Here is an 18,835-nt window from a genome sequence, read left to right on the forward strand (position 1 = left end):
TGTTAAATCCTCTGCTCTAAGACCATTACCTCTCGTTTGCATGCTGTCAGCCGCCTCTGTAATTTTGGGCAGAGGGTTCCAATCCAAATGCTTGATTCTTTTTTGGGCCAGGGGAGCAGTGGTAAATAATGAAAAGGCTTCTTTGTATCGACCCTGCCTACAGTACCGAGGACTCAGGTGGACTGTGCGTGTAAAAATAGAAACGAACAGCCGTGACGTGTTTGGAGAAAATCACACATGCCACAGATGATATTCAAAACAGCATTCCAATACAGCCCTTTACAGTAGGAAATATACCAAGGGTAGCTGTGTGTTTTTCTTTGCTGAAAGACAGTCCTTTGGAAAGCCTCAGTTCGTTAGAGCTTTGTGAAATCCTTAATACCCTCGCTGTCCCTTGGCACTGTCAGGGTCCCGTTCCAACTGGTCTCCTTGGCGATGGGTCTTTGAGAGAGGGCTAGCTGGTGCCAGGACACTGGGGGTTTTGATTGTCCTGCTGCATGGCTCATTATCATCTGAATACATCACGTTTCCTGCCACCATGGCACAGGAACAAGAGGCCCCCTGTTCCACTGGATAGAGCCTGGGTGAAGCCTGGACCCAGTGTGGTTGGTTGGTTTCTTGGCTGCTTGGCACTTTTTACCACACGTTTGTGAGCTGCTGCTGTTTCCCGTCTCCTCCAATATTCCAACCTGTAGATCTGGTGCACAATATTAAAGGGATGGTTTGCTGGTTTGCTGTTTTGAAGTTTCAGCTTTTTCAACTTTCCTGAAGGGAACTATTCTTTTAACCTGGGTCGGTGGTGTTTCTCTGCCAAAGTGATGGTGTAAGTGCTAAAACACTACACAACCTTAACTTTAGCCTTATTAATGAACTGAACCTGCCCAGGGCCGGCTCCAGGAATAAGGTTCCCCAGCCCAAAGCGAACACTGTCTTTTTTTAGGAACTCAGTCGGGGTTTCAACTTACTGTTGAATAGTAGAATGTGCAAAATGTAAGTTAGAAATGTGGTTGTGCATCAGCAGTTTTTCTCTTATGTCAGTCACTGACAATCACTCAATTAGTCATGTAAGCTAACAATTTTTAGATTGGTAAATTAGTCTAGCCAGTTATCTAAACTTGTAGTAATAATGGCTGTATACCAACCAGGCACGCAGGGCACGTGCTCAGGGCCCCCATTGATTTTGTTAGTCACTCTCACTTAGATATCATTAACATGGCATAAGACATAGCAAAATAGGTAGAAAATTGCAGATAATTTGCTTTAAAACTGCAAAACAATTTACCACCCAATGTCAAAATGGATATAATGCAGGAAATTGGCTTTAAAACGGCAAAAATGTCTCTCTGCCCCATGACAAAATGAGTACAATTGCATAAAATGTGTTATAAAATTGTGGGTGGGGGGGGGAGAGGCAAAAGGCTAGAGATGGCCCTGATCGTGTCGACAGTGACTGGTTCTCCTATACATAAGACAAACCGCAAAGGGGCCCCTGGGTACTGTGTGCATTCCCAGCCTCCATAGCACTGTTCTATACATGAGGCTGTGTATTTGTAGCAGATTGAAATGTTACACATGTCTGTCTACCATGGTATACCAGGTTGCATAGTGGTGAAGACCGTCTATCTTGCATGCAAGGCATACAGAGTAGGCCTAAGTATTTCTTCAAAGTACCTGGATATGTTCGGTTATGTCCATGATACCAGGCAGATTTACTTCAAAATATCTTGTAGCTTTAATGCGGCAGAAAAGTTGTGGGTTCCGTACACTTAGGGAGCAAGTGGGTGGGCTTCATGTATAATTGAAAATTGTGTAGAATCATTTTATATTAACTGCAGATCTAGCACACAAGAGAGATGGTGCTGAAACCCAGAGACATAGGAGAGCCAGCAGGCACTGTGCATAATCATGCAGCATACACCACCCTGTGGGTTCCCTCTTTAAGCTTCATCTCCTGTGTCTGTGTGTGAGTGTGTGTGTTTGTCTGTGTATGCACATGCATAGTTAAGTGCGTAAGGTTGTGTGCGCGTGCTTGTGTGTGTACAGCCAAGGGATTTAAAACCCAAGGCTCCCTCATGTTCTGATCTCATCCTGTAATTAATGTTAACCTCTGATTAAGGCAAATGTAATCAGTCAGTCTGACTGCTATTGTGGGCTCCTCGTCACCAGTCTTGGCAGATTACTTGTATCCCGTGTTTTCAATATTGTCCTGGCTGTGTCCAAGTCGGGGTCTCATCATTGACCTTTTGACATCCTTTTCCTTTTAGAGTCCTTGTTGCTGATGATCAAATCAAATGTTAAAATCAAACCGTATTAGTCACATGCGCCGAATAGAACAGGTGTAGACCTTACAGTGAAATACTTACTTACGAGCACCTAACCAACAATGCAGTTTAAAAAAATACGGATAAGAATAAGAAATAAAAGTAACAAGTAATTAAAGAGCAGCAGTAAAATAACAATAGCTAGACTTTATTAGGGGGGGTACCGGTACAGAGTCAATGTGCGGGGGCACCGGTTATTTGAGGTAATATGTACATGTAGGTGGAGTTATTAAAGTGACTATGCATAGATGATAACAACAAAGAGTAGCAGCGGTGTAAGAGAGGGGGAGGGGGAAATGCAAATAGTCTGGGTAGCTATGTGATTAGGTATTCAGGAGTCTTATGGCTTGTGGGTAGAAGCTGTTTTGAAGCCTCTTGGACCTAGACTTGGCGCTCCAGTACCACTTGCCGTGCGGTAGCAGAGAGAACAGTCTATGACTAGGGTGGCTGGAGTCTTTGACAATTTTTAGGGCCTCCCTCTGACACCGCCTGGTGTAGAGGTCCTGGATGGCAGGAAGCTTGGCCAAAGGGATGTACTGGGGCATTCATACTTGTCACGTTCCTGACCTATTTCTGTTAGTTTGTTGTATGTGTTAGTTGGTCAGGACGTGAGTTTGGGTGGGCATTCTATGTTGTCTGTTTCTATGTTGGTTTAGGGTTGCCTGGTATGGCTTTTAATTAGAGGCAGGTGTTTGGCGTTCCTCTATTTGAGAGTCATATTTAGGTAGGTTGTTTCACAGTGTTCGTTGTGGGTGGTTGTCTCCTGTATCAGTGTTTGTCGCACCATACGGGACTGTTTGGTTTGTTTTGTACATCATCATTTTGTGTAGTCTATTTTCCCTGTTCCGTTCTTCGTGTTTAATGTAAGTTCGTCGTCCAGGTCTGTCTACTCCGTTTGTTGTTTTGTTAGTTATAGTGAAGTTCGTGTTTTTTCGTCTTTTCTGTAAATAAATAATGTCAACTTCAGAAGCTGCGTTTTGGTTCAATCCATGCTCCTCCTCTTCGGATGAAGAGGAGGAGGAGAACCGTTACAATACTATTCTCTGTAGTGCTTTGCGGTCAGAGGCCGAGCAGTTGCTATACCAGGCGGTGATGCAACCAGTCAGGATGCTCTCGATGGTGCAGCTGTAGAACCTTTTGACGATCTAAGGACCCATGCAAAATCTTTTCAGTCTACTGAGGGGGAATAGGTTTTGTCGTGCCCTCTTCATGACTGTCTTGTTGTGTTTGGACCATGATAGTTTGTTGGCGATGTGGACACCAAGGAACATGAAGCTCTAGACCTGCTCCGCCGCAGCCCCGTTGATGAGAATGGGGGCATGCTCTGTTATTTTTTTCCTATAGTCCACAATCATCTCCTTTGTCTTGATCACGTTGAGCGAGAGGTTGTTGTCCTGGAACCACACGGCCAGGTCTCTGACCTCCTCCCTATAGGCTGTCTCGTCGTTGTCGGTGATCTGACCTACCACTGTTGTGTCATCAGCAAACTTAATGATGGTGTTGGAGTCGTGCCTGGCCGTGCAGTCATGGGTTAACAGGGAGTACAGGAGGGGACTGAGCACGCACCCCTGAGGGGCCCCTGTTTTGAGGATCAGCGTGGCAGATGTGTTGTTACCTACCCTTACCACCTGGGGGTGGCCCGTCAGGAAGTCCAGGATCCAGTTGCAGAGGGAGGTGTTTAGTCCCAGGGTCCTTAGCTTATTGATGAGCTTTGAGGGAACTATGGGGTTGAACGCTGAGCTGTAGTCAATGAATAGCATTCTCACATAGGTGCTCCTTTTGTCCAGCTGGGAAAGGGCAGTGTGGAGTGCAATAGAGATGGCATCATCTGTGGATCTGTTGGGGTGGTACGCAAATTGGAGTTTGTCTAGGGTTTCTGAGATAATGGTATTGATGTGTGCCGTGACCAGCTTTTCAAAGCACTTCATGGCTACAGGCGTGAGTGCTACAGGTCGGGAGTCATTTAGGGAGGTGGTCTGCTTATTAAAACATGTTGGCATTACAGACTCGGACAGGGAGAGGTTGAAAATGTGAGTGAAGACACTTGCCAGTTGGTCAGCGCATGCTCGGAGTACACGTCCTGGTAATCCGTCTGGCCCAGCGTCCTTGTGAATGCTGACCTGTTTAACTTCTCTGCGCTACGGATCCCTTTTACGGGATCACTTTCCTAAACCACTGCTAGAATTGCAGGGCGCCAAATGCAAAAATATTACAAAAAATGTTTATAATCATGCAATCACAAGTGAAATATACCAAAACAAAAAACCAAAAACTTAGCTTGCTGTTAATCCGATTTGGGTAGCTTTGGAGAAACTCCAAAGCCATGTTCCGTTCGACAAATTCCAAAAAGTATCCGTAATGGTCGTAGAAACATGTCAAATGTTTTTTATAATCAATCCTCAGGTTGTTTTTAACAAACGTAATCGATAATATTTCACCCGGACCATAACTTATTCATTAAGAGACAAAAGGAAAATGGGGTGCCCCTCTCTCGTGCAGGAAATATTCAGAGGACACCTGACTACTTTTGAAAAAACTCGCTCATTTTTCAAAATAAAAGCCTGAAACTATGTCTATGCCTGGTCACAGCCTGAGGAAGCCATTGGAAAAGGAATCTGGTTTATACTCCTTTAAATGGAAGTTAGACGGGCCAGGAAACACAGTTAAAAAAAATAATAATATAACTTCCAGGTTACATTTTCTCAGGGTTTCGCTTGCAGAATAAGTATTGTTGTACTCACAGATAATATTTTGACAGTTTTGGAAACTTTGGAGTGTTTTCTATCCTAATCTGTAAATTATATGCATATTCTACGATCTGGGCCAGAGAAAATGTCCGTTTACCTTGGGCACGTTATAAAAATAAAAATAAATATCTGGCCCCTAGCGCTAAGAGGTTTTAAAGGTCTTACTCACATCGGCTGCGGAGAGCGTGATCACACAGTCATCCGAAACAGTTGGTTCTCTCATCCATGTTTCAGTGCTATTTGCCTCAAAGCAAGCATAGAAGTAGTTTAGCTCTTCTGGTAGGCTCGTGTCACTGGGCAGCTCTCGGCTGTGCTTCCCTTTGTAGTCTGTAATGGTTTGCAAGCCCTGCCACATCCGACGAGCTTCTGAGCCAGTGTAGTATGATTCGATCTTAGTCCTGTATTGATGCTTTGCATGTTTGATGATTCTTCGGAGGGCAGAGCGGGATTTCTTATAAGCTCCCGGGTTAGAGTCCTGCTCCTTGAAAGCGACAGCTCTAGCCTTTAGTTTACAATTGGCTCATTCATCCCCCTCCTCTCCCCTGTAACTATTCCCCAGGTCGTTGCTGCAAATGAGAACGTGTTCTCAGTCAACTTACCTGGTAAAATAACGGTAAAATAAAAAAATAAAATAAAAGTTCAATGTGGATGTTGCCTGTAATCCATGGCTTCTGGTTGGGGTATGTACTTACGGTCACTGTGGGGACGACGTCATCGATGCACTTATTGATGAAGCCAATGACTGATGTGGTGTACTCCTCAATGCCATCAGAGGAATCCCGGGAACATATTCCAGTCTGTGCTCGCAAAACAGTCCTGTAGATTAGCATCTGCTTCATTTGTCCACTTTTTTATTGATGTAGTCACTGGTGCTTTTTTGTTTGTAAGCAGGAATCAGAAGGATAGAATTATGGTCAGATTTGCCAATGGAGGGCGAGGGAGAGCTTTGTATGCGTCTCTGTGTGTGGAGTAAAGGTGGTCCAGAGTTTTTTTCCCCTCCGGTTGTACATTTAAAATGCTGATAGAAATTTGGTAAAACGGATTTAAGTTTCCCTGCATTAAAGTCCCCGGCAACTAGGAGTGCCGCAATTTTCTTGTTTGCTTATGGCGGAATACAGCTCATTCAATGCTGTCTTAGTGCCAGCCTCTGACTGTGGTGGTATGTAAACATCTATGAAAAATACATATGAAAAGTCTCTAGGTAGATAGTGTGGACTACAGCTTATCATGAGATACTTTACCTCAGGCGAGCAATAGCTTGAGACTTCCTTAAATATTGTGCACCAGCTGTTATTCACAAAAATACATAATCCGCTGCCCCTTGTCTTACCAGACACCGCTGTTCTATCTTGCTGGTACAGCGTATAACCAGTCAGCTGTATGTTGATAGTGTCGTCGTTCAGCCACGACTCCGCGAAGCATAAAATATTACAGTTTTGAATGTCTTGATGGTAGTTTAATCTTGTGCATAGGTCATCGATTTTATTCTCCAAAGATTGCACGTTTGCTATAAGAAAGGAAGGAAGTGGAGGTTTATTCGTTCGCCTACGAATTCTCAGAAGGCAGCCTGCTCTCTGGCCCATTTTTCTCCACCTCCTCTTCACGCAAATCACAGGGATCTGGGCCTGTTCCGGAGAAAGCAGTATATCGTTTGCGTCGGGTTCGTCAGACTCATTAAAGGAAAAAAAGGATTCTGACAGTCCGTGGTGAGTAATCGCAGTCCTGATGTCCAGAAGTTATTTTCAGTCATAAGAGACGGTAGCGGCAACATTATGTACAAAATAAGTAAAAAAACAAGTTACAAACAACGCAAATAAAATTTAAAAAGCACAATCAGTTGGGGACACGTAAAACGTCTGCCTTCTTCTCCGGCGCCATTTTTCAGATCAATATCTTTTGACATTGGCAGACGATATACAGTTATTTAATGGCAGTGATAAGGGGTAACACATGCTGTACAGTGATTTGTGTGTCTTTTGGTAGGCTTATGGATTTACCATATTTTGCTATTTCGGATGCTTTTTATATACTGAAACATTGGCATTATGATTTTGCAGAGAATACTAGTCTGGGTGAAAGTTAATTTGGGGTGTGTTTTGGATTAAATTATTGGTGGTGCTGCCTGTCCACACAAAAACAAATGAAAAATTGCACAGCATATTTTTGTTAAATATGTACGTGTTCATTTAAGTGCAAATGTATTATATTTCAGCAATATCCAAAGGTCTGATCATCAATGATTAATAGTCGTTGTGCTGTAATCTAGGTTAGGCCCCAAGAGGGAGTGAAGATGAAAAATAAAACAAACAAATCATTGTGTATAAAGAAAACAACATGTTTTACTATCCGGCCCAGATCCTGTTAATTATAAATAATAACATCACAATAATACATGTATATTTAAATGACGAAATGATCAATAACATGTTAACTGAGGGTTTCTGCATCAGACGACGTCATTTTTATTGTAAGACATGCTCGCACGCCAACACACACACATACATACACACGCACAATTAAACAGTTAATACTTACTCCTGAAATAAACAGCTTCAATTTTGACTCCTGAAAGAAAATCAGGTGCAAACACCTTGAGTCATGAATTCAAGTGTGAAACTACAATCAAGTCTTTGAACGCTGTTGTTATTCTAAAAATATCTCCTAAGATTACAGGGAAACTTAACACTTAACACTGTGTTGTACAGGATTCCAAACAGAACTTGAAAAGAACTGGATTAATTAATGGCAGCATCCTACACAGTAACCAGCGGAGCATGACCCAATAGCCACTCATGCTCGTGAGACGAAAGCTTTATAAACCAAACAAAGGGGACGTGGTCATGTGCACACCATATGGGATGTGCTTGCAGATGAGGGATGTGTGATCAGATTGTCTCCATTGAGAATGGTCTGTTTTTAGAAATGAAGTGTTCATTAACGAAGGGCATCAGGACAGGGCTATCAATTCTGTGTTAATGACCTGCTTTATGCTTGCAGGTTATTATACAATCTGGTCTGGAAAAGACTAAGGAACTGACCCGATAGCGTCATACTGAATCTATTTATATTACTGTACCACCACACTGAATCCTGCCACTGCAGTTGTAACATGTTGATGTCCACTGTCAAGCTAAGATTTCATTTAACATGGTTTACCTGGCGAGTCGACCAACAAACACCAGTAACCTTTAAACCAACTACCAAAGTACACTAAAGCCAGTGGCGTTCTCTACCTCTCAAATTATGTCTTTCTGTGCTGTCATTTGTTTACATTTTCTTGATTCATATGTTTTAATCTCCTTTTAAAACTTTACCTTGAGTACCTCTGTGAACCAAACAATCAGCAAGGGATCATTTGCAAACATATACTTGTGCTACTAATTACAGGGTTGATGAAAACAGATGCTCGAAATCAAAGCAAACAATATCATCAGTTTTGACATTTCTTAATTCTTCTCAGTGCTTCGTACTTGTAATTTGGCGAGGAAGTTAGAGCCAGGGTTCTAGCAGCTGTCTCCATGGTAACTGACATTCTCTTTAAGGTGCTTGGCTGTTAGCTGCAAACTGTTTGCCTGGGTAATGGCTTGAAATTCTCACAAGTGCTTCAAAGGTCGGAATTAAATTCAAAAGGGAACTCCAATGAAAATGGACTTTTTCGGTTTCTATTTAGAAGGGCTTGTGTTTCAGCCTGTGATTGTCAACTGTTTTCAAATGTTCATGATTGCAACCCCGTTCTTTAATGTCATTTTGACCACCAGAAAAAAGCACTTTTAGACATTTTACAGTACATTCACATTAGGCATAAGACTGACACACCTGAAATAGAACAGGTCTGATGATGTAAATGCTGGAATGAGATTTTGTGATCTAATTCTGTGAGTCATACGATCACATCTCTAAATATCCATTGAAAACGATTTCTTATGTTTCATTGCAGTTATCATTCATGGTAGAAGACAGCGTAGCTATTTGCTTGATTTGCACCCAGTAATCTACCGAGATTCCTTCTTTCCCCAGCAGCCAATGCTCTTGAAGATAACCTATTTCAGTCAGAGCACTCTGGCCCAGCATGACAGATGATGAAATGATTGCCCCTTCGTCTCTGAAATGAGAGCACTTTAGCGATACAGCAGGTACTATTAAAAGCAGTGGTGATAGCCCGTGAATGTTCTCAGTATACGAGAAGCGAGGCAAAACGTCAGCTTTACAATTCGTTGCAGAAAATATAGAAGATTATTAAAGGAGCCTGCTGTGCTTTAGGTGAATGTTCCACTCCTGGAGCCATGGGGGTTTCAAAATGCTCATTTACATCATATGGGGAATCTCTGACAGGCATCAATTGAACACTTGAAGATGCCCATGTCCAGAATATGATGCTCCAATCTTTATCCAATGGTTGACTATATTTCATTTCACATTGGGTGTGTAATGGCATTTGAAGTGAGCAGGGAGCTTACCTTGCGTTGGAAAACAAGAACATTATCTCAAATGCAGTGTATTATTTACATTGATACCAATTTCTTTGGTTGTCGACGTGAAAAAGGGGGATGCGGAAGTCGTTTGTATGATGCTCCCTCCGTTACACAATACAATAGCTGAGAGTGGAACATTTCCCTTAAAAACCCACAATGGTGCTCTTAGGGATCTAAAACATGCAGTGTTTAGATGGAATGCCTAATGCGCTCTAGTGCTGTTATTGGTATGATGGGGCTCATTCCAGTTTCTAACGATTCCACTCTAGGACTGTGCGTTTCAGCTCGGCAGAGAATCAAAGGTTCTGTATACTGTCCCACAGAGCAGGGTTCAGGAAAGCCAGTGTTTCACATGATTCCGTTCACTTAATCCAGGCTGCCTGGGTTAGAGCCAACCAATGTAGATGCTGTGTGTTCTCCTGGGCCGTTGGATCTATGGGCACTGCGTGTGGGAGGGCACTTAGAGAGGTCCATTTAACACCAGTGGAGAGAGCAGTGAAGACGTCACCATATTGCAGTCTCTAGTTAGAAACATTCTAGTGTATCATAGGAGAAGAGCCTGTTATTAGCCAGATGTATCAAGCAGCATGCAACCCTTTATGAACCACATGAGAGCTTTATCTCCCTCTTCAGCAGTTCCTGTAACTACAAGTAATATGCTGTTTGTTATAATTGTAACGCTCGTCGTTAGGAGAAAGAGAGGAGGACCAAATCGCAGCGTGGTACGTTTCCATATTTATTGGAACACTTAATAAACACGAACAAAAACAATAAACAGAATGAAACCAACGACGCTACAGACCTGAACATGTGAACCTAGTGAAAACAAAGAACGCAATGAACAGGAACAATCACCCACAAATAAACAGTGAACACAGCCTACCTAAATATGGTTCCCAATCAGAGACAACGTAAAACACCTGCCTCTGATTGAGAACCATATCAGGCCAATCAGACACACCTAAACCAATGAGACACAAAACATAGAATATACCCACCCAGCTCACGTCCTGACCAATTAAACAAAGACTAAACAAAGGCAATAAGGTCAGGAACGTGACAATAATACATCTCTAGATTAGGGAAATGTTAATTTAGGGAAGATGGGATAAAGGGGAACGAGAAAAAATGGGGTTGAAGAAAATATCCTCCGTTGGCAACATACAGTTGAAGTCGGAAGTTTACATACACTTAGGTTGGAGTCATTAAAACTCATTTTTCAACCACTCCACACATTTCTTGTTAACAAACTATAGTTTTGGCAAGTCGGTTAGGACATCTACGTGGTGCATGACACAAGTAATCTTTCCAACAATTGTTAAGACAGATTATTTCACTTATAATTCACTGTATCACAATTTTGCTGCTGGAGGGACTTGTGCACTTCACAAAATAAATGGCATCATGAGGCAGGAAAATTATCATTTACATTTACATTTAAGTAATTTAGCAGACGCTCTTATCCAGAGCGACTTACAAATTGGTGCATTCACCTTATGACATCCAGTGGAACAGCCACTTTACAATAGTGCATCTAAATCTTTTAAGGGGGGGGGGGGGTGTCAGAAGGATTACTTTATCCTATTCTAGGTATTCCTTAAAGAGGTGGAGTTTCAGGTGTCTCCGGAAGGTGGTGATTGACTCCGCTGTCCTGGCGTCGTGAGGGAGTTTGTTCCACCATTGGGGTGCCAGAGCAGCGAACAGTTTTGACTGGGCTGAGCGGGAACTGTACTTCCTCAGTGGTAGGGAGGCGAGCAGGCCAGAGGTGGATGAACGCAGTGCCCTTGTTTGGGAGTAGGGCCTGATCAGAGCCTGAAGGTACTGAGGTGCCGTTCCCCTCACAGCTCCGTAGGCAAGCACCATGGTCTTGTAGCGGAGTGTGTATAGAATTATGAGAATTATGTGTATATATTGAAGCAAAATCTCAAGACATCAGTCAGGAAGTTAAAGTTTGGTCGCAAATGGGTCTTCCAAATGGACAATGACCCCAAGCATACATCCAAAGTTGTGGCAAAATGGCTTAAGGACAACAAAGTCAAGGTATTGGAGTGGCCAACACAAAGCCCTGACCTCAATCCTATAGAAAAGTTGTGGGCAGAACTGAAAAAGCGTGTACGAGCAAGGAGGCCTACAAACCTGACTCAGATACACCAGCTCTGTCAGGAGGAATGGGCCAAAATTCACCCAACTTATTGTGGGAAGCTTGTGGAAGGCTACCCGACACGTTTGACCCAAGTTAAACAATTCAAAGGCAATACTACCAAATACTAGTTGAGTGTATGTCACGCCCTAGCCTTTTTATGTCTCTATTTGGTTTGGTCAGGGTGTGATTTGGGGTGGGTATTCTATGTTCTTTAGTTCAATTATTTGTATTTCTATGTTTTGGCTGGGTAGGGTTCTCAATCAGGGACAGCTGTCTATCGTTGTCTCTGATTGAGAACCATACTTAGGTAGCCCTTTTTCCCACCTGTCTTTGTGGGAGGTTAACTTTGTTTTTGGCACTATAGCCCTTTAGCTTCACGGTCGTTTTTGTATGGTTTGTTTTTGTTGGCGTCATTCTTAAATAAAGGAATATGTACGCTTACCACGCTGCACCTTGGTCCAGTTATTTTGACGGCCGTGACAGTGTATGTGAACTTCTGACCCACTGGGATGTGATGAAAGAAATAAAAGCTGAAATAAATCATTCTCTCTACTGTTATTCTGACATTTCACATTCTTAAAATAAAGTGGTGATCCTAACTGACCTGAGACAGGGCATTTTTACTAGGATTAAATGTCAGGAATTGTGAAAAACTGAGTTTAAATGTATTTGGCTAAGGTGTATGTAAACTTCCGACTTCAACTGTAGGTGGTATTGCATTAGCTTGCATTCCTCTGTGATGCATATTAAATATGAATGTTCTAATTCCTATAGCATACATTATTAAACGCTTATGTATGTAATAAATATTTGTTATCATGCACTTTGTATACACAAGCTGTGGGGTAGATATATATCAATAAGTATTATTATGATTATGAAAGCCCTCCAGTACTTATAGAAACTAGACTTCATTTCCCTGTATCATGACGCCTGACTTATGCCTGTAAGGTTAACTCACAATGTGGTCAATTGCAGCCAATCGTAATGGTGATGACACTGGTCATTGTATTGGCACATTGTGGAAAACCAGTCAGTGGTGCCATCGAGTTATTTTGATCTGTTTGGCATACGATTCACTCAGTGGTGCTTTTTCCCCATTTGCAATGTGAGCTCTGGGGATAATGGGGGTGATGGGGGGCAGATCTATGAACTGTAATTACATTACCTACTGTACCGGGAGACGTTTTTAATTAAGTATCCCATGTCAAACAGCATATGGAAAATAAATCTATGTATTCTGACGTCCACAAATAGAGCAGTGTGCATTGAGTTTGCCATCAATTAGTGTCCCTTTCTTTTTCCAGGGCTCTAAAATCTGATTCCCTTGACTGCATGAGCTCAATAGAACAAGAACAATTACATTTGACAAGGTGCCCCACCAGGAATTCACTGCAGACAGGGTTGCATTGCCTTATGAAAACCAACATCTGTTCGTGTTCTTGAAATACATATTTGCATTACTTTATCTTTACAATGTAAAGGCCTGAGCTCTTTTACATGCATGCTTGGGTTTGCTTCAATACTCATTACGTTATTTTCTTGTGATCTTTTCTCAGGTTCAAGATTTGATCTGCACACAGGAACAGGTACCTTTTTCAACACAGTTTTAGATTATTCTTGAATAAATACCATTGATGATCATTCCACTAAGAGTAGGGTGAAGTGGTGGAGACGCATTGGAATGCATGCCAAGATGAGAACGCCGCTCGGATGTTCAGGTGTGACACTAGTACTGTCAAGGGCACTGTTTGAGTTAAACCCTTTTTTAGGAATGGTAACTCATTAATTTGATTCGAAATTAGTCACATTCTTCCCCTATGTACTGTTAAAGCATTACACTTTATATAGCCAGGTCTATAATTATTTGGACTAAAAACAAAGATCAGCAAAAAATATTTTATAAATAAATACAAATACTGAGCTATATTGTATGCTGAATATTTTTGGGAAATTATATTATTTTATACGATTGCAATTGCTCAGAGAAAGATAATTTGTTTAATAAGAAGCAAAACAATATCTGTTCCTGGGGCCCTTTTTAAGGTAAACGGCATCACAAACTTGACCTAGTATTAGGACATTTTACCCAGAAACCTGACGCTTGGTCATAAGTGGATCTCTTCCAACAAGACAATATCTCACGCACTAATCAAAATCCACAAATTGATGGTTAATTGACCACAAAATCTACATTTTGCAATGACCATCTCAGTCCCCATTGAAAAGATGTGGTTTGAATTGAAGAGGGAAGTCCAGAAGAGCAGACAAAGGATATCAAGGATCTGGAAAGATTATGTATGGAGGAATGGTCCAAGATCCTTCCCAATGTGTTCTTTCAATGTCATAAAACATTTTAGAAAAAGGTGCAGTGTCGTTATCCTCACAAGGGGAGGGTGCTGGAGTATTGAAAACAGGGGTGCCAATCATTTTGACCCCTATCTTTTTTAGATTTGTTACTTGTTAACAAAATCTCTTTCTCTGAGCAATTGTATTAGTATAATATAATTTCCCATTTTTTTTGTTGCATACAATATATCTCAGTATTTGTATTTATTTTATACAATCTTTTTTGCTCATGTTTATCAAGGGTGCCAATAATAAAGGACCTGACTGCACATATTCAGTATGTAAACAGCCATAACCAGTTAATTCACATTGACTACAGAGTGTGAATCATGATGATGTTGGCTTTAGTATAGAGCTGGTCCTAATCTCAGTAAATGAAGAGTGTGTTTGTGTGCTCTAACAGTTTGTAGGGACTAATGAACTGTTGGGAATTCCCTTCCCCTCTCTGCTCTTTAGTTCCCCTGGGCACGGCTGTTATCTTCATATTATTACTATTAGTATTTATTGTCGTTAATGCCTAACAATCGTACGATTTATGTAGGTAATGAGGCAGCACGGATGGTGTGAGGCAAATAAAAAGAATAAAAAACAGTAATATCTATAGACGCGGAGGCACGCTAGTCGATTTAACAGTTCGTCCTGCTTTTATGGGTTTTTGTAGCAGATGGAGTCTTGTTGCGATTTATGTCTCTGGCCTCCCTCAGTGGATCCCAGAGTATTTTAGTCCCGAATAATCCCCACCATCTGCTGTCTCCTGTACTATGTTTTAGCACCCCCTCTCTCTCTCCCTCTCTCTCCCCCTCTCTCTCTCTCTCTCTCTCTCTCCCTCTCTCTCTCTCTCTCTCTCTCTCTCTCTCTCTCTCTCTCTCTCTCTCTCCCTCTCTCTCCCCCCCTCTCTCTCCCTCTCTCTCCCCCTCTCTCTCTCTCTCTCTCTCCCTCCCTCTCTCTCCCCCTCTCTCAATTCAATTCAATTCAAGGGGCTTTATTGGCATGGGAAACATGTGTTAACATTGTGAGTGAGGTAGATATTATACAAAAGTGAAATAAACAATACAAATTAACAGTAAACATTACACATACAGAAGTTTCAAAACAATAAAGACATTACAAATGTTATATTATATATACACAGTGTTGTAACAATGTACAAATGGTTAAAGCACACAAGTTAAAATAAATAAGCATAAATATGGGTTGTATTTACATTGGTGTTTGTTCTTCACTGGTTGCCCTTTTCTTGTGGCAACAGGTCACAAATCTTGCTGCTGTGATGGCACACTGTGGAATTTCTCCCAGTAGATATGGGAGTTTATCAAAATTGGATTTGTTTTCAAATTCTTTGTGGATCTGTGTAATCTGAGGGAAATATGTCTCTCTAATATGGTCATACATTGGGCAGGAGGTTAGGAAGTGCAGCTCAGTTTCCACCTCATTTTGTGGGCAGTGTGCACATAGCCTGTCTTCTCTTGAGAGCCATGTCTGCCTACGGCGGCCTTTCTCAATAGCAAGGCTATGCTCACTGAGTCTGTACATAGTCAAAGCTTTCCTTAAGTTTGGGTCAGTCACAGTGGTCAGGTATTCTGCCACTGTGTACTCTCTGTTTAGGGCCAAATAGCATTCTAGTTTGCTCTGTTTTTTTGTTAATTCTTTCCAATGTGTCAAGTAATTATCTTTTTGTTTTCTCATGATTTGGTTGGGTCTAATTGTGCTGTTGTCCTGGGGCTCTGTGGTTTGTGTTTGTGAACAGAGCCCTAGGACCAGCTTGCTTAGGGGACTCTTCTCCAGGTTCATCTCTCTGTAGGTGATGGCTTTGTTATGGAAGGTTTGGGAATCGCTTCCTTTTAGGTGGTTGTAGAATTTAACGGCTCTTTTCTGGATTTTGATAATTAGTGGGTATCGGCCTAATTCTGCTCTGCATGCATTATTTGGTGTTCTACGTTGTACACGGAGGATATTTTTGCAGAATTCTGCATGCAGAGTCTCAATTTGGTGTTTGTCCCATTTTGTGAAATCTCTCTCTCCCTCTCTCTTTCTCTCTCTCTCTATATACATTTGAAGCCGGAAGTTTACATACACCGTAGCCAAATACATTTAAACTCAGTTTTTCACAATTCCTGACATTTAATCCTGATAAAAATTCCCTGTCTTAGGTCAGTTAGGATCGGCACTTTATTTTAAGAATGTGAAACATCAGAATAATAGTAGAGAAAATGATTTATTTCAGCTTTTATTTCCTTCATCACATTCCCAGTGGGTCAGAAGTTTACATACACTCAATTAGTATTTGGTAGCATTGCCTTTAAATTGTTTATCTTGGGTTAAACAATTCGGGTAGCCTTTCACAAACTTCCCACAATAAGTTGGGTGAATTTTGGCCCATTCCACAGAGCTGGTGACAGAGCTGGTGTAACTGAGTCAGGTTTGTAGACCTCCTTGATCGAACACGCTTTTTCAGTTCTTCCCACAAATTTTCTATTGGATTGAGGTCAGGGCTTTGTGATGGCCACTCCAATACAACTTTGGAAGTCTGCTTGGGGTCATTGTCCCTTTGGAAGACCCATTTGCGACCAAGCTTTAACTTCCTGACTAATGTCTTGTGATGTTGCAGCAATATATACACTTACTTTTCCTCCCTCATGATGCCATCTATTTTGTGACGTGCACCAGTTCCTCCTGCAGCAAAGCACCCCCACAACATGATGCTGCCACCCCCGTGCTTCACGGTTGGGATGGTGTTCTTCGGCTTGCAAGCCTCCCCCTTTTTCCTCCAAACGTAATGATGGTCATTATGGCCAAACAGTTCTATTTTTGTTTCATCAGACCAGAGGACATTTTTCCAAAAAGTATGATCTTTGTCACCATGTGCAGTTGCAAACCGGAGTCTGGATTTTTTATTGCAGTTTTGGAGCAGTGGCTTCTTCCTTGCTGAGTGGCCTTTCAGGTTATGTCGATATATGACTTGTTTTACTGTGGATATAGATACTTTTGTACCTGTTTCCTCCAGCATCTTCACACGGTCCTTTGCTGTTGTTCTGGGATTGATTTGCACTTTTCGCACCAAAGTACGTTCTCTAGGAGACAGAACGCGTATCCTTCCTAAGCGGTATGACGGCTGCGTGGTCCCATGGTGTTTATACTTGCGTACTATTGTTTGTACAGATTTACGTGGTACCTTCAGGCATTTGGAAATTGCTCCCAAGGATGAACCAGACTTGTGGATGTCACATGGAATGACACTCGAGAGACGAATCAGGTACGGGGAGTCAAACATTTAATAAGGAACAGACATGGAACGAGACAGGAACAGCGTCAGAAAATGAGTAACACAAACAAAAAACTATTAATGCAGAAGCAGGGAACAGAGCTGGAGGACTGACAAATATAGGGGAGGTAATAACAGGTGATGAGTGAGTCCAGATGAGTCCAATATCACTGATGCGCGTGACGAATGAAGGCAGGTGTGCGTAATGGATGATAGGAGTGCATGATGCAGAGCAGCCTGGCGATCTCAAGCGCCGGGGAGGGGGGGAGAGCGGGAGCAGAAGTGACAGTGGAGGTCTACAATTTTTCTTTCTGAGGTCTTAGCTGATTTCTTTTGATTTTACCATGATGTCAAGCAAAGAGGCACTGAGGTTGAAGGTAGGCCTTGAAACACATCCACAGGTACACCTCCAATTGACTCAAATGATGTCAATTAACCTATCAGAAGCTTCTAAAGCCATGACATCATCAACCATGTGTATGTAAACTTCTGACCTACTGGAATTGTGATACAGTGACTTATAAGTGAAATAATCTGTCTGTAAACAATTGTTGGAAAAATTACTTGTGTCATGCACAAAGGAGATGTCCTAACCGACTTGCGAAAACTATAGTTTGTTAACAAGAAATTTGTGGAGTGGTTGAAAAAGGAGTCTTAATGACTCCAACCTTAGTGTATGTAAACTTCCAACTTCAACTGTATAAATATATATATCTCTCTCTCCCTCCACCCCCATCCCATCCCATACTATTGGAGATCCAGTCTGGAAATATAATCTGGTCTGAGTATGGTTTCCTCCTGCCAAACCTGTTGGCTCCTTACTCTGAGCTACTGACCAGTAGCATATTATTGGGCCTGGTGCCTAAGCCTAACTAATGTCTGATGTATGTTACTGTTTTATCCAGTAGCCACATTTCCTTTCAGAATTTAATTTAATGTTGGCTTAGTAAGCCTTATATTTGCTACATTATCAAGTAAACATTGTTATGGCTGTCAGAGAGAAACAAAACAGTCAACAATATGACCTTATGTGTCACGTTCCTGATCTTGTTTTCCTTTTGTATAGTTGTGTTTAGTGGGTCAAGACGTGAGCTGGGTGGGCAGTCTGTGTTGTTTGTTCTATGTTAAGTGTCAGGTTTAATTGACCTTGTATGGCTCTCAATCAGAGGCAGGTGTTTTACGTTTTCCTCTGATTGAGAACCATATATAGGGAGGTTGTTTCACATTGTTTGTTGTGGGTGGTTGTCTTCCGTGTCTCTGTATGTTGCACCACACGGGACTGTTTCGGTTTGTTCGTTTGTTTATGTAGTCTGTTCCTGTTCGTGTGTTCTTCATAGTTTGTAAGTTCTCAAGTCAGGTCTGTCTACCTCGTTTATTTGTTTTGTAGTCTGTTATAGTGTTTTTGTGTTTCGTTTTACGTTAATAAATTCATTATGTCAGAAAACTATCACGCTGCTCATTGGTCCTCTGATCCTTCTCGCCTCTCCTCGTCTGAGGAGGAGGACGAAGTAGACAATCGTTACATTATGTGTACTGCTGTA

At 41.8% G+C, this 18,835-nt stretch overlaps 1 protein-coding gene across 3 annotated transcripts in view; it reads left to right on the forward strand.

Annotated features, from left to right (window-relative positions):
- The window catches only part of LOC129821994 (immunoglobulin superfamily member 11-like), a 106,033-nt gene that overhangs the window by 13,562 nt on the left and 73,636 nt on the right, over positions 1 to 18,835 (forward strand). The window contains exon 2 of one of the 3 annotated variants that reach the window (XM_055879803.1): positions 13,243 to 13,272. The exons of 1 other annotated variant lie outside the window; for it this stretch is intronic. In XM_055879803.1, the coding sequence (XP_055735778.1) occupies positions 13,243 to 13,272 (30 nt within the window). Of the gene's footprint in view, positions 1 to 13,242; positions 13,273 to 13,294; positions 13,405 to 18,835 lie in introns of those variants that run through there. One more of the 3 variants, XM_055879805.1, reaches the window with a different exon arrangement.

Source organism: Salvelinus fontinalis, chromosome 24, assembly GCF_029448725.1.
Source record: "Salvelinus fontinalis isolate EN_2023a chromosome 24, ASM2944872v1, whole genome shotgun sequence".
In the NCBI taxonomy this organism is placed as follows: domain Eukaryota; kingdom Metazoa; phylum Chordata; class Actinopteri; order Salmoniformes; family Salmonidae; genus Salvelinus; species Salvelinus fontinalis.